The sequence below is a fragment of the Curcuma longa genome, chromosome 3 (assembly GCF_044706935.1).
Source record: "Curcuma longa cultivar G26 ecotype Majalengka, Jawa Barat chromosome 3, ITB_CL_G26_1.1, whole genome shotgun sequence".
NCBI lineage: Eukaryota > Viridiplantae > Streptophyta > Magnoliopsida > Zingiberales > Zingiberaceae > Curcuma > Curcuma longa.
The window spans coordinates 11317595-11342212 of record NC_133863.1 but is presented as its reverse complement, the minus strand read 5'-3'; the positions used below and the strand labels follow the sequence as shown (position 1 = coordinate 11342212).

The window sequence follows — 24618 nt, the reverse complement described above, 5'->3', positions numbered from 1 at the left end:
ATAATACGAGGTTTTTATTATAAAAAGGAGTCTCCGCTGATCGCTTCCTTTTTCTCCTCCTCTTCCTGCGTTTTCAAGAGTCTCCGCTCCGGTGCCGCCATGGCGTTCCACGGCCGCATCCCACTCGAGCTCTCCTACTCCGTGCACCATCTTGGCGATGATCCTGCGGCCATCGGATCCATGGATTCGCTCCCTGGCACGGCGGAGCTCGCGCTCGCCGCGAAGTCGCTCGCCCTGGTCGGCGAAGGGGCTAATTCGTCCTGGATCCACGACGGAGGCTTCCTCCACCTCCAGTCCCCCTTAGAGCCTTCCCCTTCGCCACGGGAAGTCCGCTTCGGCGGAGGAGTAGGAGGGCAGTGGTTGCCGAGTTTTCCTGTGGTGCGCGGCCGGGACGAGGGCGACGCCGACGATCTCCACGCGGCGGAGGAACCAGAGGCGAGTGGCGTCGGGGAGGCTGGGGAGGCCATGTGGAAGTGCTCGAGGCACAAGGCGGAGATACTAGCTCACCCGTTGTACGAGCAGCTGCTGGCGGCCCACGTCGCGTGCTTGAGAGTAGCGACGCCGGTGGACCAACTGCCGAGGATCGACGCGCAGCTCGCGCAGACGCGGCACGTCTTCGCGAAGTACTCAGCGCTTGGCGCCCAAATGCTCGCCGACGACAAGGAACTCGATCAATTTATGGTAAACATAAAATAGAATAAAAATTAAGACCAAGAATTAACTCGACTCATCTCCCCTCATCGATTCTACCTTCTACTTCATACAAAATCTGTTTTTCTATCTCAAAGAACTGTACGTCAAACTCTTGCTCTTGATTTCTGTATGGAATCTGAGTTCAGAAAAAATCTACTAAGACAGTAACCTATGAAATCCCAGACAGAACCAATTGGGTGGGTCATAAAGTTCTTTCTCTTCATATTTGGCTTTGGATTCTTTCTCTCTCTTTTGAGCCAAACAGGAAAAGCTCCTTTCTTTTCTTCTACAGACAGTTCAAAGGAACACAAAGAAGCAAATTTTGCTGTCGATCAACTCTTTTTTTGTTAGATCAGCATAAGTTTCAGTCTGCTGCTGTTCATCGACTCTTCATGATCAACTCTTCTTTAGGCACAATATGTCTTGCTGCTCCGTTCATTCAAAGAGCAACTGCAGCAGCATGTTCGTGTGCACGCGATGGAGGCAGTGATGGCCTGCTGGGAGCTTGAGCAGTCACTGCAAAGCCTAACAGGTAAATTGTCCGAACTAACAGAGCAACTGTGTTCTAAAGGGACAAGACAAAGGCTTGATGATGACTATGGCTGCAGGTGTCTCTCCTGGCCAAGGCACTGGTGCGACCATGTCAGACGACGACGAGGAGCAGGAAGACAACGAAGCCAACTTGTTCGGCAGATTCATGGATGGATCAGAGAGCATGGGATTCGGCCCGCTTGTCCCAACGGAGAGCGAGAGGAGTTTGATGGAACGAGTGAGGCAGGAGCTAAAGCAAGAACTGAAACAGGTACAAAGATGCAACATATACTCTCTCTTTTTTTTTTTATGTATGGATCCTAATGGAACCTCATGGCTCTGAAGGAGTACAAGGAGAAGCTTGTAGATATCAGAGAGGAAATTCTCCGAAAGCGAAGAGCTGGGAAGCTCCCAGGCGATACCACTTCTAACTTGAAGGCCTGGTGGCAGTCCCACTCCCAGTGGCCATACCCAACGGTGAGTTCCATGGATTGTAATGATAGAAGAAGATCAAGATCAATAGCCTGTAACTTCGCCAACATTGGCTGATGATAGGAGGAAGACAAAGCACGGCTGGTGCAGGTAACGGGGCTGCAGCTAAAGCAGATCAACAACTGGTTCATCAACCAAAGGAAAAGGAACTGGCACAGCAATCCATCATCGTCGTCGTCATCAACGAGTGCAGCAAAGAGCAAGAAGAAGAGGTACTAGAAGCAATTGAACATCAAGTTTTCTATCAGTAATAATTTTCTTTTCTTATACGATTGGGAAAAATGAAGCAATGCAGGTGATAAAAGACAAGTTTGAAAGGCAATTAGTAGGGCTATGAATCAGCAATGCAGCGAGCCCTCAAAATCTTTAGTCTGAGAGTTGTCTGAAGGATCATGTATAGTTTGTTGTTCCTTTTTCCGTGAGTGTTCTTCCATTTCAGTTATGAGGGTATGAAAATTGTTAAATAATTGTAATAAATAAATAGTGCAAGTATATTTACTTGATCTGATTGTGAAAATATTTACTAAGTTAAATCTCAACACATTTCTTGTCATGACCCGATCCGTTTTGTTTATAAATATCTCTTCTTCTGCATTCTTTCTTTTCTTCTTCTTCTTCTTCTTCGATCCGTTTCAGCAACGGAACTTCCACTCCGCCTCTCAACATGGCGGAGGAGAGGGATCGTGTCGACTCGAGCATCCGGACCCACAATCGGCGAAGACCGCGGCTCCTCCACCAACCACGGCGATTCTCTTCTCCAGCCCCATCCGAGCCCCAGCGCTCCTCCCGCCGGCTTAGACCGAGACGCATTCTTGTCCCCCAACCCAAGACGGAGGAGGAGCACGGATCTGGCTTCTTCGTCACCTTCCTCATCACCACTTTGGTCGCGACGGGGGCCACGGGCAAATCGACGTCCGTAGGCGGTTCAAGGATGTGGTCGCCCTTGACGACCGCATCGCTGAGCCTTACCGGGGGTATTTCATCCCCCATCGTCCCAGGAAAAGGGTGGTCGAGACCCAGGTGATGGATTCTGAAAGCTTCCTTGAGCTGCGCCGCTCTGAGTCGAAAAGTACCTAAGGCGACTCGCTGCTCACCCAGAGATCCGGAGTAGCAACGAGCTCAAATCATTTCTAGGATTCTCGCAAACCTCGCCTCTCCTTGTGAACAGAGGCAGCAGCATCAACGATTGGGACGCAATTGGAGACAGAAAAGGGAATCGGACAGTCGCCGACGGGAGGAAGCGGTTTAATGAGGAAGTTCATAGGGTTGATAATGTCTGTGACGACTGTGAAGCCCTCGGTGGGTGGAGTAGGATGAGGAATTCTTGAAAAATCAAAGGAAGGTGGAAAAGACAAACATCTGGTTTTACGCTCTCTAGTAACTATAAATCATTTCTGAAGGATACTCTCCGCGAATATCTGGCCTTCCATGTTTGTAGCTCGCAGTGCATTCTCAGATCGTTCAAGTGCGCGCATGATCCACAAGAAAATCATAAAATAGCGACGACATTAACGACAGATTTTTTTTTCCATCGTTAACATATTAACGACGGAAATAATCATTCTGTCGCACAGAAACTTGCATTAGAACTATCTTCCTTGCATGCAACGGAAGAGAAAATGGAATCATCTTCTTCAGAAACATACAGAGAAAGGTCTGAACTACTAAAGCTAGAAGAGCTTAAAGAAACAATAAGACGAATTGAAAGTACTAAAGTTACTGCTATTGAAGAGCTATTGAAGAGTATGAGCGTATTAATACCTGTTGGTGCAAAGCCTGCTGAATAATCTGTTCAAAGAGACATTTGATGAACTTTTTATGGTAGTTTTAAAAAGTCAAGTGAACTACGGCTAATGGCTATACATGTAAACTTAATGCTCCATAGTAAAAAAAAAAAAAAAAAATGATAATCCCAGTAGCCACATCTCTGGGGGTGGTCGGCCCGGTCCTACGGAAATTTCCCACCGACCACTAGGGTAAATCGGGAAGCGCATACGGCAGCCAATCTAGATGCCCAGCATCCTTTGATTACGTTCCCCATTTGGAAGAAATTCTTACAAATACGCCGTAGCTAGGGATCGACCGTGCATCCCTGAGTTACAATCCGAATGTACTACCGTTGCACCATTGCCCAGGGACAATGCTCCATAGTTTAAATTTACGAGTGAAGTTGCTCATGTTACATCAATGAAATAAAATATATGAGAAGGCAGGTACATGCTGACACATGTTTTGTTCAAACGATGTAATATCTCAATATTTTAAAAGGGATGAATTGTAGTTTTTTGATTTACTTTCTTTACAAATAATCATGGAACCGATCGTGTTACAATTTTTCGATTTACCTTTTCATAAATGATCATAAAGCCGATTGTACGAGACTGCTAAAATAACGACATTCACAAATCGAGCCGTGTGACGTCCACAAGCCCTTCCACGCGCGTCCCAAGTAATCTCCACCGTCCATTTCCTCTCCACCTTCTGTTCTCCCTCTATATCAACCCTCCATTACCGATCACTCTCCCCACTCGACACCTGCACCATGCTGCTTCTCCAGGTCGCTGCTCCTCCTCCTCCTCTCGCTCTTCTTCCCTCCCTGCCGTCGCTTCCCGCCACCAGATCTGGCGGCCGACCGCTTCTTCGGCCCCGTTTGAGGCTTCCGAGGAAGTAGGCTCTGGGTCGGTCCGTTGTGGCCGCGGCTGGCGAAGGGCAAGCCATCGCCGGTGTCAATATTTTTGAGCCATTCGAGGTCATATTACGGTAAAAATGGACTCTCTGGTGCCGATCGCCCATGGACACTCCCTTGCTCGCCAGAAGTATGCCGACGACTGCGAGGCCGCCATCAACTTTCCGATCAAGTATCCTCTTCCCCAACTTCTCCATCTTTTTCGGTTATTATTGCTGATCTAACTTTATTCCTACTGATCTGACCCCTTTACTTGCGAACAAACTGATATTCATTGGATCTGTAATTGATATCTGCTGTTTACTGTGAGGCTTTTTTTTAGAGAAAAATAGGCGGATCTTACAAAATAGGTGGATTTTTTTTTTTCAATTTTCACCATATTTGCAATTTTTCTGTGATTCCTTATCGGCACATCAGAATATTGCAGTTTCAAAATCCTTTCTTAACTTATTGCGATGTTCTATTGATATCAATTCCCTTTATGATCATTCTCTTTGTTTCAGTGTGGAATGCAACGTTTCCTATGTGTACCATTCTCTGTTTGCCTACTTTGATAGGGACTATGTGTCACTAAATGACTAAAAGGCCTAGCCAAGTGAGCTTCTGAAAAATCTCAATATGTTAATTCATCCATTCCATTATTTAGGATGTATAACAGTGAGTTACTTGTGCTATCAATCAATTATCCAGATTTTTCAAGGAATCCAGCGAAGAGGAAAGGGACCACGCTGAGAAGCTAATGAAGTACCAGGTATCTGGTTTTATATATCTTTTCTTTTCTTTTCGTAAACAATCATTGTAAAAGCATTTGTGTCATCAGAATAAAAGGGGAGGAAAAGTGAAGCTTCTCCCAATCATCACACCTTTGACCGAGTTTGATCATCCAGAGAAATTAAAGGCGATGCACTCTACGGTGAGTTGAAAACTCTTCACTGATTGAGTGTGTTTAGTCCTCAAAATTCAATTGTTTATACTCAATTCTCTCAGTGTCTTGTTTGTTTCAGCAATGGAATTAGCTCTAGCTTTTGAGAAGCTGACAAATGAGAAGCTGCGAAGTTTGCACAGTGCAAGTGATCTTGTCTTCTTGATTTATCTGTCATTTAACTGGTTCTTCCAATCTAAGATTTGGATGAACAGGTAGCTGAAAAATGCAATGATCCCCAGACGGTGGATTTTGTTGAAAGCCAGTTCCTAGAAGAGCAGGTTATTGTGATGGGCCAGGCCAAGCACGGCTCCGTCCAAGGCCGTGAACGTCAGGTCAGACTCAGATATTTTAAAATAAAAAATATTTAAAATAAAACAAAAAAAAACATAGAGTATCCGAACCATTCATTAGAACCGGCACGTGTCCTATTTTTAAAATTATCTATGGAAGCTCAAGAATGCGGCGAGCCGGCACACGTATGGCTGCCACCTGCCACGTTCTCCGGCGCCAGCCACCTGTCGCCTCTTCCCTTCTTTAATAATCGCAGTATCTCCATCTCCATTCAATCGATCGAAGTAAGCGCCACGGAGGAAAATCGGAGCCCTTTTACTTGATCAGTGGCGTCGTCATGGCGCAGGAGACGCTGAGGCTGGCGTCGTCGGCGATCGACCACGAGAGCCGTCTGCCGCGCAAGTACACCGGCGACGGCCAGGGCGCCGTCAAGGACGTGTCGCCGCCCTTGGAGTGGTATGGCGTCCCGGAGGCGGCGCGCTCGCTGGCCCTCGTGGTGGAGGACGTCGACGCGCCGGCTGAAGCCGACAGCCCCGTCGTCCCGTGGACGCACTGGGTCGTCGTCAACATCCCACCGACGGCCCGCGGTCTCCCCGAGGGCTTCTCCAGCAAGGAGGAGGCCGCCAGCGGCGAGCACGCCGGCATCAAGGAGGGGCACAACGACTGGAAGGTCCCCGGCTGGCGCAGCCCCACCACCTCCGGCCACCGCATCTCCTTCAAGCTCTACGCCCTCGATCAACCCCTGCATCTCGGCAACAAGGTAAGCAATTTTCATATTTTTTTCATATAAAAAAACACTATTTAATACTAAAATTGCACATGAAAAACCTAAAAAAATTAAACCTTTGACGACAGGTGACGAAGGAAAAGCTTCAGGATTCCATGGAAGGACATGTGGTTGGAGAAGCAGAGCTGATAGCCATCTTTTAATTCCCCGTTGCTGTATCGCCTTTTTGTTTAACTGTGTGTTCTTGCGTTCTGAACAAAAATAAGAACTCAATGTTCTTGATCGCCCACCAGTTGCATCAATAAATTTCACTGTGATTGTTAAAAGTGTTTGATCGATAATAGAGGTGTACAACAAGACTCATAAAACCCGACTTTTAAGCTCTCTCTCCACAGTCGCAGAGATAAAACCAGACAACACAAATCACTGGACTCGTGGAATTTGCATCATCCTTCTCCTCTTGCTCGAGAACTCACTGGGCACGTCCTTATTCTTGGAAGCGATCGCGTCCAGTGCTGGTCTCAAGAGAGACTCCATAGATGAGCTCAAGCAAGCAGTCTGCTTCCTGTCCTCCAGGCACAGCAGAAGAACGCACTGTGGGTCTGTGCCCCTAGTGACACAACTTCAGCCTTGATCGTTCTCAGCCTCAGCCTCCGAAACGCTTCAGTCAGTTGGGTAAACAGGTCAGGTCTGTCTTCACAGCAAACAGGAAGCCTGGTGTTAAATATACAGTCGCCGTCGTCGTCGTGGTGGCTGATGCTGCGTTGAGCCGCTGACATCGTTCACTTCCTTTGGCACTCTGGAGACTAGCGCTAATGTGATTGCCTTCCTCTTCAGTTCCTTCACTTGATCTATTACTCTCCCAAGAAGGCATGCCTTGTCCATCTAAAACCATACAAAGTTCACTTGTTTGAGCTATGCAAATCTCATGAATGGATGGACAGAATGAAATTTAGACCTAGCATCTCTGTGGGTGATCGGTTCCTATTTTAGGTGCATCAGTTCTTCAATATCAAATGCACCTATTTAATAACAGTAGATGTGCAATTTCCTTTGGTTGACCCTAAGGAGGATTTTTTTGATGAACTTAAAAGGTCGCTTATGGATTTACAATTAGAGATAAAAGGGAAAAGTTTCCAAATTTATAGGTGTAATTTCCTAAACTTCAACGAGTGACTACCAAATAGATCAAAAAGAAAAAGAAATTGAATAGGAAAAACAAAGAGAGATCTCACACCTTGGTAGAGTTGGGAACCAAACGTCTGAGTGGAAAAGTGAGCATTGATTCTCTCCCTGCGCCTCTGCTCGGCCTCCTTGTGAATCCTCAAGGCCACCAATTTCTCGGCCGTCGTCGGCGGTGACGACGGTGAAGGCACAAGCTTCGGCAGGGGATGTGGAGGGAGCGGTGGCGACCCTCGGAGGAGCACAGGGCCACCTGGAAGAAGAGGAGAAGCTGCAGCCTTGTTCCTCCATGGCAATCTGTTATCTCAAGTCAATGCTGGCTCCAGTAACACCATTCCAAGTCCAAAAGGTGCAGCAGAGGGGAGTAGAATTTCTGATGAACTGCTGAAACTGATGGGTCCTCTGTAACATAACAATGGATGCAAATGCTCCAACTGCCCACTGCCAAAAGGACTTTGTTGCTTTGGCAGTATACGGCAGTGATTCCAGAAAAATGATTTCTATCATCATTGGTCCATTTGATTCTGAAATCAGAAATTTGTTAAAATGAAGCCTTTAATTCTCTTTTATGAAAATAAAAAAGAAAGATCAAACCAAACCATATTCATATTTGTTATTTCAACAGTCCTCAAAGAATGGTTTAGAGGCATGCTAAAGTACACATTTTAGTAATAAAAATGCATTTTGATAAATCTGAAAATTTATGAGCATATATATATATTTGCTAAATTGTGCTTCTAAATTCCTGACAGAGTATTATACCAAATGAGGGAGTTGGAAAAGACTGACAAGGTCTTTATGAAGCTTCACTGAGACTTGATGCTGTTGTCCTTCATCTCCAACGATGTCTTTGCTGCACATTCTGTACCTGCTAAGGACAGGATTAGTAAAGATTTGTTGAAATCCAACAAAACTATAACAAAATGTTCTTAGGAATTAATAGCCTTTTAAGATTGATTACACAAGGAAATGTGTTTGAGTGAGAGTTCAACAGAACTTACCCTTACTAAGAACAATTAGGCATGTGAAAGCTTCTTCTGCTTCATAAATTTCAGCATAATAACAACCTTTAATGCTATACAATGCCAGACCATGACCTACAACAGCACCACAAAATGTGAACAACTAAGTCTCAGCAGCAAATATAGTAGTAACCCAACTTTGAGGTGTAACAAATATGGTCTTAAATATCACTGATAAACACACAGTCAGCAACAATAATAACTCCTCTTTTTTTCATTTGCCAAGAAAATGCTTAGAACACAATATTAGATTTGTCAAGGATAGTTAAGGCTGGATTAATATTTCTAGGTGTAAAGGAGTTTAGTTAACTCTGATTGCAACATCATGCAGGAGAAGAGACTAAACAGGGGTCACTTAAAACCCTCAAACCTAAACCATCAAAATTTATGTAAATATGTATCATTAAGTTTATTACTAAAAAATAAAAAATTAAAAGCATTACAAATTTAACAATTCATATATGTTCGAGCATGTCAAACACAGATTCATGATGATGATATACGTTACACTGAGCATGAGAAAGTTTTTTTAGTAAGGACAAAGGATGAGTTTTTCTCTTTTGACCTGAGATGAGGATGGGTGGGTACACCCCATAATCATACCTAAAGAAGTCAGTCATATTCGCTGCAAGCTAATAAATAGTCATCTGGATAAAATGAAATTATACAAGATTGGCCATATCATCTCCATATAATTTATTGGTCCGCAACAAATTTGTCATCTTGATATTTATCTACTACATTAACTTTTCCTATATGATGTCCTTTCATCCACAAAGCATGATTGGTACACCACTCTCTAATAAAGTTTTAAATTTAGCATAGAATAACATGGAGAACTTGTAAGACTCCAAAAGTTACACTCCACCCATATTACAGAATATTTTGAACACCTAGATCAACACATAGCTTTGCACCAGAGTCTAAAGGATGTAGCTTTGAACTTGTCCATATATTCTCTTATGTTTCTTATCTATCGGATTTACACAATGAATAATATATTATTTTTTTATAACCTTACGCTATGTTAGCCTGACTCTAGTATGAGTATCCAATATGGGTGTAGATTCACAGATATTTTTGAATTTTTTTACATGACAAATATTAGGATCAATTGTCCACCTGAAGTGACATTGTCTTAATGTTAGTATCGGAAATGGATATGAAGTGGCAGACGAAGAGTCCAAGTATCCAAGGCCTCACATATCTATCTCATCTTTTATTAACTAAATCTTTTGACATGCTATTTGTTAACTACTCGTACACTGACTAGCACGCATAGTTAATAACACTACAGTCTTTTCAAATTTTCCTTTTAGAATAAGCAGATTTGATGATTTTAAAGAATTTCAAAAGATCCTCCCTATTTTAACTGCCCATCCTTGATTATCAAAATCCTATACATTAAGACACGCTAAAGAACATAGATGTTTCAGAAGACTTCACTACACAACCATTACAAAAACCCAAGTAGCATACCAAATTGAATTCACAAATTGCAATTAAAAAATTCGTTTTCATCTTCTAGAACAATCAAATAGCATGGGTATGATTTAGCAAATCAGCTATCCTAAATTCTAACACCTGGCGATCCATCTGTTGTATAACCTTTACCTTTGTGAGTGTAAGAAGCTAATCCTTCGAAGCTAAACGACATAGACACCCAATTCGTATCACGTTGTCCATTTTGCTTCTGTTATGATTTCAACTAATAATCCACAATGAACACTCTATCTCGAATAATGATCTCGACTAATGATCCACAATCAAATTTCAATAACCTATACAACCAAGTACCAGGTCGTGTAGACACTCTCTCTCCAAGCTAACGATAATTAGCCCCAATCTTCCCAAGTCGAGGTGATGAAAGGAAAACAACAGATGGCTAAGTAATAATTTCAGAAGGAACTACCAGATCTATCTGATTCCAAAGTCCCATACGACTTGCAACATTCAATTCGGAATCCGCCAACTCAACGGTCCCACTACGGAAAGGCATTGTCTCAACTTTGTCACCTTTGCCCACTTTAATAAATCTGCCCCGCACGCAGTAACCAACTCAACCGTGCCTAGACTCGCAACATTCACAATACAGGGAGAGAGAAGAATGATTATCGGAGACACAAAGCGAAGGAATCAACAACGAACAACGAGATCCGACCTGGATCCGGCAGGGTCTTCTGTGCTAAGTGGCGCGTAGGAGCGATCTGGCCGGAGGAGCGAGGCGCTCACCAGCTCGATCACGGGCCCGCCGCCGCCGAACGGAGAAGGAGGACGTCGACGGGCCGGAGAGCGAAGTTGGGGAAGGGGATCGGACGTTGCGTAGTGCGTCGCGGTACTTCCTGTAGATGGGCGTCCGGTTCCTGGTCGCCATGTCCAGAGACGCGGAAAAAGAGAAGGTCGAAGTTGAAGGGAAGAACGCAGCAGCAAGCAAGAGAACTAAAGCAGTCTTTTAAACACATTCTTCATGGCCCATTAAGAGAAGGCCCATTTTGTTTAAAAAGATGAATAAATTTTAAACTAAAAATTAAAATAAATTACGAAACAAATAACGATGTATGGAGCGATATGCACCACTAGGCCCCGCCAAATATCTTCACCAGCCAATGGCTTCCCTTCTTCCATATCTCCTTCGCCTCGCTCGCTCGTTTCACTCTCTTCCCTCACCCTCCGTTACAAATAACCACGGAGAGAGAGAGAGAGAGAGAGAGAGAGAGAGAGAGATGCTGGAAAGCGAAAAAAACAAAATTGATTGAAATCTGCAGCAGTTCGTCCACACGACCGCCACGTTCTGGTGCGTGCACACCCCTCCTCGATTCTCTTCTCGCCTTTTGTTCTTCCTTGTACAGATCGAGCTTCGGGTTTTGCTTGGCTCTTGTGCCGATCGATACTCTTTTTCTACTTTCTTGGTTGAACTTGGTGATTCGGTTTTGCCGATCGCTACGTTAGGATTTTTTTTTTCCTTTTGAGGATTATCTTTTTGGTGGAGCTGGAAAAGACGAGTTATGGAGTAGGAGATTGGATCGTGGAAAAGACGAGTTTTCATCTTGTGCAGGTTCTTTAGGGTAGAAAGACAAAATAGGTATTGATGGAAGTTGAAGTTCGTTCTCAAGTTGTCGTTTCTTTTAATAACCTTCAAGAAAAAGGATATAGTTTTTAGTTTGCTGCTCCTTTTTGCTTGTTTCCTTGCATTAGAAATTAAGGACCAAATTTGTCTTATCTCCATGTGGTTTTATTCTTCTCATAGGAGAATCCTTCTTATCCATGCATAACTCAGAGCCTTAGTCAAACGATTACTTTTATTCTCTGTTTTGGTAAGCTTCATTACGTGGATGATTTGTGAGAAATGGTTATAGGTTTGATGTGAAATTTCGTTATTTTCTGTGGAAGTATCTGTTTTGTGGATTAATTTTCTTCTCCAATCTATGATTCTAGTTGCCACATATTAGATTTTTATGGTCTCTTGAGCTTATGATTCTCTTTATGGGCTTGCTCTTTGGAAGATTACATTCGGCAACCATTATCCCAGAAGCTTGACCTGTTGAGAAAGGACCAATTGACTAAAGGTTATAAATTTTGGTAGAGATGAAATGGTATTTCTGGCATAGTGGCATAGGTACATTAAGATCTTATTCTATAATGTATATGGATGAAAAAGTATAAGTAATTCATTTGTCTCATAATTGTTGCAACTTTGGAGTCAGTTGTTTTGATATCACACCTTCAAACCATTTTCAGTGTCTCTATTCCATGACAATAGATTTAGAATCCTTGATGGAGAATTGTTTAGCACTGCAGCTCAGATGAGATGTTTTAAGTTAAACAAGGTTTTTGATCAAGTGATAATTCTTGCAGGCATTTTGGGCTAGGTGATGGCTACAGCAGCAGTTATTGGACTAAGCACAGGAAAGAGGCTTTCGACTTCTTCATTCTGTCCAACTGACCTTGCAGAGAAATTATTCCCTGCTGCAGATTACAATATGCTACCATTTTCTGTTTCCTCCACAAAATGTACCATAGTTTCACAGAAATCTTCCCATTTGGGGTCAAATGTCCCACCAACCAGATACATACGATCAATCAAGGCACTGAAAGAACATGCCAATACTTTGGCTCCTTCAACTAGTGCAACGTGGTCTGAGAGGCCTGACCTTGAATCTTCTCTTGAGATCCTCATTTTGCTACAGAAGTCTATGTTGGAGAAGCAATTGGAACTTCCTTTCATGGAAACAACTTCTATTTCTGTTCCTACGGTATCTCAGCTACCTGTCATTACTCGTTCAGTATCTGCTCGTGAGAGGAGAATAGCTTGTAGGAGGAAATGTTTTGCTCGTAATGATAACGCGGAACCTACAAGCATGAAACCACTTCACTTTAGTGTTAGTCCTGAGTTAATTAAGTCTGGTGTAAGTGGTTATGTACGGGGTACTGTTAATGAAAACTTGCTGACGCATGCAGAAGTGGTTAATCTGTCAAAGAAAATAAAAGCTGGTATGCGTTTAGAGGAACACAGGTCAAAGTAAGTAACTTCTCCCATCAGAATCCATGTTTGACAAATTAGTGTCCTTTTACTATAGATCAAACAACAAGAACCAACTGAAGCATTATACTTGTCTATTTATATTTGATATCATTGACAAAGAAAAAGAAACAAATCAGTTGTTTAGCGCAATTGACTATGTACTCCAGTTTATTTTCATTAGAATCACTAATTCTGCAACATGTTAAGCTTCACTAAGTGTATTTTGTTTACATATTTAGATGAAAACAGGATACTCTGAGGTTTTCTATATAATGCCATATGAGACATCAAGAAAGGTTAAGATCTTGCAATGGTATAGGCTAATTATTTATGCATGTTTGGAGGAGTGAGTGGCTTTACATTTACAATCATGAGATATCTACTACATGAGTTTATTCTTTATCCCTTCTTTTTCTTCTCTCATTAATTCAAACTTTCCATCAAGATTTCTCTCTTTACAGAGTTCAAATTGATCATTTCCTAGAAAAGCAAACTTTGACTTGGCTATTTACCTTTTTCTGGAGTTAGATACTCTTCCTCCAATGATTGTAACACCAAGTACTTCTTGATGAGCTCTAATATGATCAGCATTAAGTAAGCATCTTGTGTAAAATATGAGCAAAACAAATCCCTATGGAGCCCAAACTATAAGCGGCCATAAACAAGAATGTGTTGACTAATTCAAATGTATCATTCATTGTTGTTGAAATAACTGAATTGGTAGCTACTTTGTCAAGTGGATTTTTTTTTTCTTTTTGGGATCTGTATGTGCATGTCTAGAATAATCCTACTGCCATTAGCTATCTTCTCTTCCTATCGTTATTTGTGGAATACAATTGAGCTATTTATGTTTTCAGGTTGAAAGTAAAATTGGGAGTTGAACCAACGGACAAACAATTGGCTTCTTCTCTTAGGATATCTCCTTTCGAACTGCAGAAAAGAATGTTTGAATCTTCTCTAGCACGAGAAAAGCTTGCAATGAGTAATGTTCGCCTAGTTATGTCAATTGCACAGAAATATGATAACATGGGGACAGCTATGGCTGACCTTACCCAGGTGAGTCTTTCATTATTGAATTTTTCATGTTAGATAGTCTTACACTACACTTAGATTCCTTCACAGTATAAATCTTTGTGTTAATATAATTTCTTCTTTCTTAGGCTGGTTTGATTGGCTTACTTCGTGGGATAGAAAAATTTGATTCTTCTAAAGGCTTCAAAATTTCTACTTATGTATATTGGTGGATACGGCAGGTAAATTAAATTATTGTTTTAGTTGATAACAACAGCATATTATGCTTGATAGTTTGATTGTAAACTTTCTTGCATGTCTGTAATAATGTGCATATATCGATCCATTGAGCTATTGTTATTTTCAATGGCCATTTTAGTGTTGAACTCCAATTTGATTTCCAGTCTTATAATAAGGGATGTATTTCTTTCTAGGGTGTCACAAGAGCACTGTTTAAGAACTCCAAGACACTCAGATTGCCTATCCATTTGCATGAGAGATTAACATCAATTAAGCACGCAAAAGTTAGGCTAGAAGAGAAGGGAATTGCACCATCTATTGATGTAAGTTAAAATTCATCCTACTGCTTGATGGTTTCAGTTATGATTGCAGGTGTCTGGATTTGAATATTTTTACAGTTAACGATACTTAAAATAATATATCTGCCATTCTTATTTATATGTATCTGAAAATTAGGCCACTTCGATACCTATTTTCTTACATACTACCTTCTTGATGATCTTGACTTTAGAATGCCACCTTCTAGTAGTCGTTCTCGATTCAATCCCATAAGCACTCACTTTTTGATCATTCAACCTTGTTCTCTTACACTTAACCAGTAGCTCAATATTGCAAAACTCAAATTAAGACATTTTTCCTTACTCTTAAGTAAGTCGCACATTTTACACTTCTTTGTTGTATTCTTGAGGAAATCCATTGCACAACACTGGACTTCACATTTCTATGGAGCTTTTTGCAAGTGGTTAATTGCTTTTATCCCTCCTTCAGAAAATTGCTGAGTCCCTGAATATGTCACAGAAGAAAGTAAGGAACGCTACAGAGGTATGAGCTCACAGTTGTGAGACAGTTCTGTTCCCATTTCTTTTATTTGATTTGTAACTTGATAGTAACTTAGGAGCGACTAATATTGAGTTATTTCTAAATGCAGGCTGTAAATAAAGTTCTCTCTCTTGATAGAGAAGCCTTTCCATCACTGAATGGCATTCCTGGCGAGACTCTCCACAGTGTAAGTTTAGCATTTCAATTCTGTAGATAAAGCATTTATTGATTTTATCTCTGAAGTTTATAAAATTTCCTAATACTGTTTCCTTTTCCTTTTCAGTATATTGCAGATACTAAACTCGATAATAACCCCTGGCATGGTTTCAATGAATGGTCCCTTAAGGTATTTCTATTAGTTATGATTGTTGTTGAATTTCACTTGCCTTAAATTTTCATGTTCCATTCTTTACTACTGAGCAAATAAAAACTTTGGTAGACATGTAAACCTAAATTTATGGTTATGTTGTCTCCATCACACAATTCTGATAGCATATAAGTTTCCTCAGGATGAAGTCAATAAGCTTTTGAATACAACACTGAGTGAGAGGGAGAGAGATATCATAAGATTATATCATGGTATCGACAGTGAATGCCATACATGGGAGGAAATCGGCAAACAGTAAGTAGCATCCTTGTGTCAAACTTGTTGAGCAAATTTCACATTCATTTTGTATGACCAATTAACTCAACGCAAGCATATTTAGCAGCATTTTCCTACGAATGTGTTGCTTCCTCCTGAAGAGAATTTGATAATGCAAATTGAAAATTGCTTCTTTTGGCATGTCGCATTGATACGAAAATTTGCATTTTGGACTGCTTTTATACTGGTTTACATGGGTGGTTCGGAACTCATGTTCCTGTGCGCAACCTTCAAATTTTCAAATACAGCAACTTTAGATTCTTGTTTTTTGATATATTAATCAATTACTAGGCCCTTCAGCCTTAGCATAGTGATGTCCAATGTTTCCTTATGTAGATCAATTCAAGTTTTCCAAAAAAACAAAAAAGAAAGGAACGTCGTCTTCCGAACTCTGAAAGGAAGGATTTCTTTCTTCAGCATCTATCTTTCTTTCTAAAGCTTTGAGAAAGCTCATGAGACTAATAGTACACTTGTAACATTTGTTCAAGTTCCTTCTAGAACTGTAAGCTGTATTGTTGTTTGATGTGCCAAGTCTGAAATACTCATGTGTGCCTTGGAGGAAAGTTCAGATGATATTACTAATTACATTGCAATGTTTGTCAAACTATTTTACTTTGTCGATGCAATATAGATACTTCTACTGAATGTATCATGCTGATGCTTGCTAAGAACTTTATTCTCTTCATCAGGTTCGGTTTGTCGAGAGAGCGTGTCAGACAAGTTGGGCTTGTTGCCATGGAGAAACTGAAACATGTAGCGCGAAGAAGAAGATTGGAGCCAATGCTGAAACACTGAAAAGAAAACAAAACTGTATCTTGTGAGGATGCTTGTGTATATCAAAAGAAAGGCGAAAGTGTATATTTACATTGATTTTTTGCAGAAACTATACTCAAAATTATACATGCTTGCACTGAGAATTTATGATGTGAAAGTGTATTTGATTAATCTTTGTATAAAATTTTTAATACAATTTTAAAATATTGAGGTGTAGTTAAGGGGAGTAGATGATTTTTTTTCTCTTAAGATTTTCACTGATTAGGATTGTAAACAAGTTAAGTGGAATCAAATTTTATGGTATTTAAATTTGTTTGATAAGACAACTAAGTCAAGCTAAGCTAAGTCAAGTTTGATTTGATTTTTTTTATAAATTTAATTTAAGTTTGATTTGAGCTTAATTCATTTATATGTTATTGAGTTCTCAATTCAATTTATTTGATTGTTTGAGACTTTTATATTTTAAAACTTATTCGAATAATTGTTGAGCTTGTTTATTTATTTTGAATTTTTTTATTTATTATGTTGATGAAAATTTTATTCATGAATTGGATTTAAAAATATTATTCATAAACATTATTCACTAATAATTTATTATCTTTATTTATAAATATTAATAAATTTAATATAAATATATTCAAATTTATTCATTTAATCTAATAAATTATTTAAATTTATTTATTTGATTAATTTTATATGTATTAAATAAATATAAATAAATTTTTATCAAATTGAATGTTACACTTGTCCATGAATATTTAGTTGATTTACAACCCTACCTCTAATGAAATTTATCCGTTTTTAAGGAAAAATAGTTCAATTAGTAAAGATTAAGGTAAAACATAATTTACTAACTTCTAAGGGGTCAAATGAGAAAGTTAGTTCGCTCGCGAAGAAGATGTAATTATAGTGGTTCCATAAATGCCTTTCTCTGTTCCATGGAGGATTTGGGGCCCTCTGTTTTGTCAAGTAATGAAGCAGGTAAATGGCGGAGTCATATTGCCATTGACAGCCGGCTACGCCGCATTCAGCCCGACGCCGCTCGGTCGCGTGATAAGAAGTTGGAATTCGACGAAGGGGGGTTAGGGTTCGGTGGGAGCTTCGATGGCGGAGGGAGAGAGGAGGGCGATGGTGGGTGCGGTGGAGGCTTCGGCTTCGACGTCGACGGTGGAAGGAAGGATGGAGATAGGGCGGACGGCGGTGATGCTTGTGTGCGGCAGCCTGGTCTACTACCACTGCGCCTATCGGGGGTCGAGTCTTCTCTCCCTCGTCTCTGACGTTCTCCTTGTCCTCCTCTGCTCGCTCGCCATCCTCGGAATGCTCTTCCGCCAGATGAACATCACGTAATTCCCTTCCCTCCCATTTCGTCCCAATAAAGTTCTGTTTCATCGTCGATTTGTGATTGAACCTTATTTGTCTGCCTTTTTAACCTGTTTAATTTTAGGAATTCTCTTCTAGTTAATGATTGGAAACTAATTGTCGAGGGATCAAGGTAAGGTTGAGGTTTTGTGGAAAAACAAATCCAGTTCGGGGTTGTTTGTTCCTACTCTCATTTGTTTTCTTTTTTTGGGCCAGTTGTTTGTATATGCACCACAGAGAAGCAAGGTGAGAATTGTTTCGTGTTTGACCCCTTAGTTTAATCTCAGAGGGATATAGCGAGTTAATCAAGGTAGTTTATAAGCTTAGATAAGTACAACACTATTAAATTGAGCTTAAAGAGTTTAGGTCAGTGATTTGGCCTAACAAATTAATGGATTAGCTATCTTATGGATTGTAAAATTTAGTATCAGAATGAATTATTCCTAGGCATGGATTTGTAGAATCTCAATTCATTTCTAGGCCTGAATTTCTTAGAATTTCACTGAGGCGTTTAGAAAGGATTGCCAATTCACATGCCACCAAATATATATTGAACTATGAGTTGCACTTTGGGTTTTGATGGGGGCATCAAGTCTTAAGTGAGATAAATTGTTAATCCCACATGGAGAGTCTAGGCTATAAAAGGATTCAAAAGCTTTGATGAGTGAACTTTTTTTGGTGTGAGCTTTGGCATTTTGTGTAGTGCTTGAGCCTTACAAGTTACTAGTTAAGTCCACTCGTCTAGATAGATTGTATTGGTGTACATCCTTCAAACACTAAGCTTATCATGAAAACAGCTTACAGTAAAGCTAGTTGTTCAAGGGCTAGCTGTTTATATTATGACATTTTAGTTTGATCCCACATGAAGAGTTTTGAGTTGATTAAAAATGTTTAAGAGCTTAGATGCATGAACTACTATCGAATTAGGCTTAAATATTTTGGGGCAATGATTAGGCCCAATAAAGTTATTGAATCATTTCTTTCATCTATCTTGGTCGTTATAATCTGACTATAAGTAGTGAGTTTGGAATTTTTTCCCCCTAAGAGTCACATATGGGAAGCAGGTTTTAAGAGTGAGTGGGGAAAGAATTTTAGTTAGCGTGTTGTGTATTAACTTGTAAGACGCAAATATTGTGTTGTACCTTGTAGAGCTGTTTGATTGTTTGATCTGTCAAATGCTTTGTATGATTCATTTCTAATACTCAAATGGAGATTCTCTATGACCTGGAGGCGATGACTAAAAAAAGATATTTTTCAGTTGGTATCTTTGGATGGTTGGCCAACTGATTACATATTAATAGGTGGCCAACTAATGTAAGCACACATTCAGCTACTTCTTTCTCTCCTTTTACTTTGCTTGTTTTGACCTTCCTTTCTTGCTCACATCTTCAATTACAACCGCTGGATGTAACTTCGTTTCTAAACTGAAGTGTACATGCCAAGAATAGTTCCTCGTGTTTGTCGAAAAGAACATTTTTAGTTATAGTTGACATAAAGTAAATTCATAAAGGTTGTTTTAATTGCTTTTTTCAAAGAAAAACAATTATTGAACACGGCCTGTGCATGCTTGCCTTTCTCTAATTATACATGATACTGAATGTCTATGTCTTATTTTGAGTTTTACTTTAGGGATGTACCAGAAGATGATTCTCACTCTAATGTATGATTTTTCTGCACAACTTCACAGAGTTCCTGTGGATCCGCTTGAATGGCAAATATCTCAGGACACGGCAAATGCCATTGTTGCTTGTTTGGCTAATACCGTTGGGGCTGCAGAATCGGTGTTGAGAGTTGCTGCAACAGGGCATGATAAGAGACTGTTCTTTAAGGTATTTACCTTATTACCTTAGATTAGATTCTGTAGTGAAGTACTTTTGGTACCTGCATCCCGTATTTAAAAGATTATTCACTGTGGCTGCATCCATGCTTCACAGTATGATGTATACCATATATGCAACATTATTATGTTCTGAACAAGTGATTAAATTAGAGATTATGCATCTTGTATGTCATATATGGTTATATATTGAAGTCTTCAATCAGTGTATCTAAAGAGTCCAACAAGAATGAGAATGCTCCCATGGCTAATCTCTAATTTATCCTTCAGAACAAATACTGATCATTCTTAAGTGCGCTTGATGTGAGTTGTAATTGCTTCAGAAGAAAATCAACTCTCTCAATCAAAGAGAACCTTCAGATCAACAAAAACAACTAATATTGTACATAATCTATTGTGAAATTTCTGAGATAAAGTTCATTAGTTTTGTGTCATTCCATGATAGAGCGTCCAAAGTATGATGCGTAGTCAAAGCACCTGCAGAATTATATAAAGGCATGGTGGGACATGTGCCCTTCCTAAAATTTTGAAACATTAAAAGTAGGAGGAATTATATTAGACTAGCTGTTCTTATAGTGAGAGGTTTATACCGGTACAAATCGATCTGCATTCTTCATTTCATTAATGATGCATTCCATCACACAAGACCTTGACTTCTCCATCAATAAAGAGGACCTTTTTATTCAAACAAACAAAAAAATACCTTCCATATCAATGGCTAGAGTGCAGAAACCTTGTCTTCTCAAAGACCTACTATTATTTAGCAGAAACAAACCTTACTAATTATTCTTAGCCTTTTTTATAAACCTTTACTATTAATCCAACTAACTAAAGGTAAACAAACATACAATACAATTTAATATTGTTATTAATTCATTCGATGATAAAAATTTATATCTTTATCCAATATTTATAAGAATCTAATAAAATAAAATTCAAATACCAATCCAACAGCCAAAATTAAGATTCAGTTATGATAACATTTTAATAATTTATATTATGCTGATGCTAATCATACTCGCAGTAATCCTCATCTTCATCATTAAATTATAATTAATTTAAATTTATACAATTATTTTGTACTTTTTTAAAAAAAAATAATGTTATCTACAATGATCGAAACATAATGTTATCTATATCTATAATGTTATCTACAATGATCGAAATCATTAAACTCCAGGCTAGTCTTTCACTGGTCAGATTAGTGGTCATTGGTTGAATTGCATATCTAACAGAAAACTATCCCAGAAGTAGCTGACAAGGTACTTACCAACTGAAGTAGCTGATGCCCTCGGACAAGCTAACTTATTGGACATCACTAATTCACTGGCCAATTACATAAAAGTTTAGTTATAGAAATTAGATTTGTACATTAATCAATATAAATATAACTAAATTGCTAGGGTCTAAAGATTACTGATAAGAAAAAAATAGGATAATTAATTGTAACCAGTTTAACAAAATAAAACTCTAACAAATCCTGCACAGAAGGCAGAAGGCAGCTCATGTCTGTAAAAGTTAGATTTTGTTTATTCTTTTCAAGTGTTACTGTTATGTTAAAATTGTAGAAGTACCTATTTACCCATCTAGTTTAAACTATATAAATGGATGGATATTTTGGGAGTTTCTGGAAGATTGTCAAAAGCATTCAGATTTTATGAAATCGGTCAATTGTCCTCCCTGATTTAGTAAAAATAGACCAGCTCTTTTCAGTTTTTCTTTGGTCAATTGCACAAGTCCAGTTGAACCAGTTGGTCTGGTCCAATTTTTGTAACTACGCTTTAAATATCATCCTGTTCCTGTTCCTATTCCTCCACTTGCTGTTTTCTTTCCTTTTTCTTTATTTCTGAAGACGCCTGATTATAGTGGAACCATTTAGCACTAGGAGAAGCCTTTTTGTCCTTCCTTTTCCTGGATTACTGAAGACAAATTACTTGAAACCTAACAACGAGAATTGAAAAATACTAGCTTTGTGACCTTTTTGCTACTTGTAGTTCTTAGTTTGAACAGCTTTGTTTCAAATGCAAACATGTTAGTTTTGCATCGAACACCAACTCAAAATGCCAATGCTCCTTGAACATTAACAACTCCCCTCTGCCAAACTGATTTTCAAAAATAGAACTTTCCAAATCATGCTTACATGCTGAGCATAGCACAAGGTCATATATAAGTAATTCATATTTAAACACTACATGATACAAGGTTTTATCTTAGAGTTCTTATTTTGATTGACCCTACATGTCAGAACACTTATTCGCATCATCAAAACTATCATTTCCCAGGTAGCTCTTGCGCTGTACCTGTTGTCTGCTTTGGGACGGGTTGCCTCGGGTGCCACAATTGCTTATGTTGGTAAAGTTTTCACTTGGTCTCAATTCTTTCTTGTTTTGTAAACCTCTTCATGTTAGCTTAGTTACTTCATATTTGCTCTTCTTTGTTAGGAGTGTTTACAGTTTGATTTATCCCTTGGATAAGAAATTTCAAAACCAAATCAAAAATTGCCTGTTAAAACATCCAAATTGATACTAAAGTTGTTTCAGTTTGGTTTAAAACCAAATTGAAATTATCCATTTGGTTCAATTTTAAGTTGTTAATTGACAAAATAAATAAACATCCATGAAAAACATTTTAGAGCAAGGATCTAGTATATACAACTTATATATGTCTGTAGCTAATCTTTATGGCTTGGTTCAATTTTAAAAACTGTTTTTGTATGCTCAAACCGAAACAGAACTACAACCAATAATTTCACCTAGATTACAAATCAAAATCAAATTGATAAACCAATATATCAAAATTTTCAATTTAATTCAGTTTGATTTATGGATTTATCTGGCTAATTGACAGCGACAAGTGGATTTGTTATGGCTAAACTATAATGTCGGGAATTGTTCTACTTGTACAGGATTGTGCCTCTCATGCCTGTACTTCTTTGCCCAAAGTTCTGGTCTTATGTCTAGTTACCCTACACAATTTCTGAAGAGAAGAGAGACCGCTGGATCTGGAGTTCAGGATGCCATGTAACCTATAGATTGTATTTATTTCATTTTTCCGGTCTTTCATTTTTGGGATTGTGGTTATTCCTCTTGTGTTCATCATTCTACACATTACAACTTTGGGAACTTTGTCATAACCTCCTCTTCCTAGAGGCTGTTTTTCATTGGTGAGTTGAGGTAGTGATGTACAATTGACTGATCGATATGGAATTTAACGTGTGAAAAACTTTAATACCGAACAATGTACAAAGACATGTTGGAGCTTGTTTGATTGTTAATATATTGGAACCATTACTTATAGATGAATAGCTTGGTGTAGTTATTTTTCTATATAAATAGTTACAATTTAAAAAGAGAATTTACATGAGAATTTATGAAAGTAGTTGTGCAATTTACACAACAAAACTTTTTTTGACAGTTAAATTATTCACTATAGTTAAAAATTCTAAATTGTTGATAAAAATAATAAAACACGCACTTAAAATTTCATGATTTAAATATTTTATATAAAAACATTGAAATAACTATACGAGAAAGGTTTGGTCTGTCCCCGTACGTGAAGCTCAAGTTGCATCGTTACATCGGAACAAGCTTCATCCAGCTCCTCTACGGCGTCATGTGATTGTTCGCCGGCGCCATTTTCTCCAACCTCGTCGTCCTTCCAGAGGAGCGCCACCACCTCGAGCATCAGCAGCGGCAGGCTTCCGGCGGTCACGACTATTTGAGTGTAGCTGTCATGAACGAAATCATCAACAGCAGCGGCTCATTTGACATCTCGACACCAAAACCTAGTTTCAAACGATTGATATAACTCGCAAGTCAGTTCATGCAATCAATGACGAAATCAAAGGTCGCACGATAAAAATGCAACCACTAGAACCAATTTGTTAATAAAAGCGAACAATTTTACAAACATTGGAATAAATTTATGCGACAGAGAAATGTTGCAACTCCGGATGAGCAAGAAGGCTAACGCTTTGAGCACGTCCACAGCCATCGTGCGGCAGTTTCTTTCTGTAGGCACCGTGCAAAAGGTTGCTTGTTACCTAATCAACCAAGCACCCGTTGTCTGAAGTAATGCCATTCTTCCAACCAAATCACAACCAAAAGATAGAAGAGAAATAGCAACGTGAAAAAAAAGAGAAGGAAACGGATCGAGAAAAGGCGGAAAAATAAATCTTTTGGGCGAAAATGTGGCTAGGTATAGTCGAAAGAAAGTAGAGAAATAGCAATGCGAAAAAAAGCAGGAACGGGATCGAGAAAAGACGGAAATTAAACATTTTTGTCGAAAAAGTGGCCAGGTACTGTGGCGGTGAACGATGCACGAGACATCCAAAGCCATCTTCGCCTGGCGAAATCATATCGGCTCCTTGCGGCAGACAGGACCGCAATGGATCATCAAGCGCCTACTGTTTGACTCACTTTAGGAGTTGATTACGGAGAGAGAGAGAGAGAGAGAGATCGCGAAAGAGGACAACTTGAATCTTACAGATCTAGAAAGAAAAGTAGGCAGGAAATTGTCAGCCACCTTTTCTACAGCGATCGCGCCTACGATGACTGCTTTTGGCCGCCAAGAGGGAAGATGACGGAGCGAAGGCAGTCGCCGCCCCGAGTTGCAGTGAGGTATCTAGGGTTTCATCGAAATCACATCGGCTCCATGCAGCAGAAAGGTTCGTCGCCATAGATCACCAAGCGCCTGCTGTTCGACTCTTTTTAGGAGCCGATTATGGAAAGAGGAGATCTCGAAAGGGAGCATCGAGAGAGAACCAGAGAGGAAACGTCAGTTACCTTGCCCCCTGCGATCGCCGCCGCCAACGGCTGCTTCTGGCCATCGAGAACGCAAATGGGACGGAGAAGCAAACGCCGGC

The 24618-nt window shown here is 39.6% G+C and overlaps 4 protein-coding genes, 1 long non-coding RNA gene and 2 pseudogenes across 6 annotated transcripts; 5 read left to right on the top strand and 2 right to left on the bottom strand.

Moving 5' to 3' along the window:
- The first annotated feature begins 77 nt into the window (after positions 1–77).
- On the top strand, positions 78–2243 carry LOC141823561 (homeobox protein knotted-1-like 2). Of its 2 annotated transcripts, none has more exons than XM_074710865.1 (6): positions 78–681; positions 1105–1225; positions 1302–1495; positions 1570–1701; positions 1780–1928; positions 2012–2243. In XM_074710865.1, the coding sequence occupies exons 1-6, from the start codon at positions 100–102 to the stop codon at positions 2013–2015; spliced, it is 1182 nt and encodes a 393-aa protein (XP_074566966.1). In that variant the 5' UTR covers positions 78–99; the 3' UTR covers positions 2016–2243. The 2 variants fall into 2 exon arrangements, with proteins under 2 accessions (XP_074566966.1, XP_074566965.1); XM_074710864.1 differs by having other exon boundaries at positions 2004–2243.
- Positions 2244–3335: 1092 nt separating this feature from the next.
- On the top strand, positions 3336–5816 carry LOC141823681 (ferritin-2, chloroplastic-like; annotated as a pseudogene).
- A 66-nt stretch (positions 5817–5882) lies between these two features.
- On the top strand, positions 5883–6660 carry LOC141823563 (uncharacterized). The gene is made up of 2 exons (XM_074710867.1): positions 5883–6378; positions 6474–6660. The coding sequence occupies exons 1-2, from the start codon at positions 5956–5958 to the stop codon at positions 6546–6548; spliced, it is 498 nt and encodes a 165-aa protein (XP_074566968.1). The 5' UTR covers positions 5883–5955; the 3' UTR covers positions 6549–6660.
- LOC141823562 (transcription factor bHLH51-like) lies at positions 6658–8331 on the bottom strand (annotated as a pseudogene).
- A 2906-nt stretch (positions 8332–11237) lies between these two features.
- On the top strand, positions 11238–16708 carry LOC141823903 (RNA polymerase sigma factor sigA-like). Its single transcript, XM_074711107.1, has 10 exons — positions 11238–11343; positions 12405–13068; positions 13929–14127; positions 14232–14324; positions 14517–14645; positions 15091–15144; positions 15251–15328; positions 15425–15487; positions 15651–15763; positions 16474–16708. Exons 2-10 carry the CDS (start codon positions 12422–12424, stop codon positions 16577–16579), a joined length of 1482 nt encoding a protein of 493 aa, XP_074567208.1. The 5' UTR covers positions 11238–11343; positions 12405–12421; the 3' UTR covers positions 16580–16708.
- A 912-nt stretch (positions 16709–17620) lies between these two features.
- LOC141825129 (reticulon-like protein B23) lies at positions 17621–22914 on the top strand. The gene is made up of 4 exons (XM_074712520.1): positions 17621–17901; positions 19605–19746; positions 22037–22106; positions 22660–22914. Exons 1-4 carry the CDS (start codon positions 17663–17665, stop codon positions 22776–22778), a joined length of 570 nt encoding a protein of 189 aa, XP_074568621.1. The 5' UTR covers positions 17621–17662; the 3' UTR covers positions 22779–22914.
- Positions 22915–23132: 218 nt separating this feature from the next.
- Positions 23133–24618, bottom strand: LOC141825523 (uncharacterized). The gene is made up of 3 exons (XR_012601516.1): positions 24539–24618; positions 24279–24459; positions 23133–23538 (listed from the first exon to the last, which is right to left on the bottom strand). It is a non-coding gene; the product is annotated as an uncharacterized LOC141825523 (long non-coding RNA).

Excerpts from the sequence above, each read along its gene's own strand:
- LOC141823561 (XM_074710864.1), top strand. The coding sequence starts at position 100 with ATGGCGTTCCACGGCCGCATCCCACTCGAGCTCTCCTACTCCGTGCAC. Across the intron at positions 1,496-1,569 it reads TAAAGCAAGAACTGAAACAG|GAGTACAAGGAGAAGCTTGT; the intron begins GTACAAAGATGC and ends ATGGCTCTGAAG. Across the intron at positions 1,702-1,779 it reads CCCAGTGGCCATACCCAACG|GAGGAAGACAAAGCACGGCT; the intron begins GTGAGTTCCATG and ends GGCTGATGATAG.
- LOC141823563 (XM_074710867.1), top strand. The coding sequence starts at position 5,956 with ATGGCGCAGGAGACGCTGAGGCTGGCGTCGTCGGCGATCGACCACGAG. Across the intron at positions 6,379-6,473 it reads CCCTGCATCTCGGCAACAAG|GTGACGAAGGAAAAGCTTCA; the intron begins GTAAGCAATTTT and ends CTTTGACGACAG.
- LOC141823903 (XM_074711107.1), top strand. The coding sequence starts at position 12,422 with ATGGCTACAGCAGCAGTTATTGGACTAAGCACAGGAAAGAGGCTTTCG. Across the intron at positions 14,128-14,231 it reads CTATGGCTGACCTTACCCAG|GCTGGTTTGATTGGCTTACT; the intron begins GTGAGTCTTTCA and ends CTTCTTTCTTAG. Across the intron at positions 15,764-16,473 it reads TGGGAGGAAATCGGCAAACA|GTTCGGTTTGTCGAGAGAGC; the intron begins GTAAGTAGCATC and ends TCTCTTCATCAG.
- LOC141825129 (XM_074712520.1), top strand. The coding sequence starts at position 17,663 with ATGGCGGAGGGAGAGAGGAGGGCGATGGTGGGTGCGGTGGAGGCTTCG. Across the intron at positions 17,902-19,604 it reads TTCCGCCAGATGAACATCAC|AGTTCCTGTGGATCCGCTTG; the intron begins GTAATTCCCTTC and ends ACAACTTCACAG. Across the intron at positions 22,107-22,659 it reads TGCCACAATTGCTTATGTTG|GATTGTGCCTCTCATGCCTG; the intron begins GTAAAGTTTTCA and ends CTACTTGTACAG.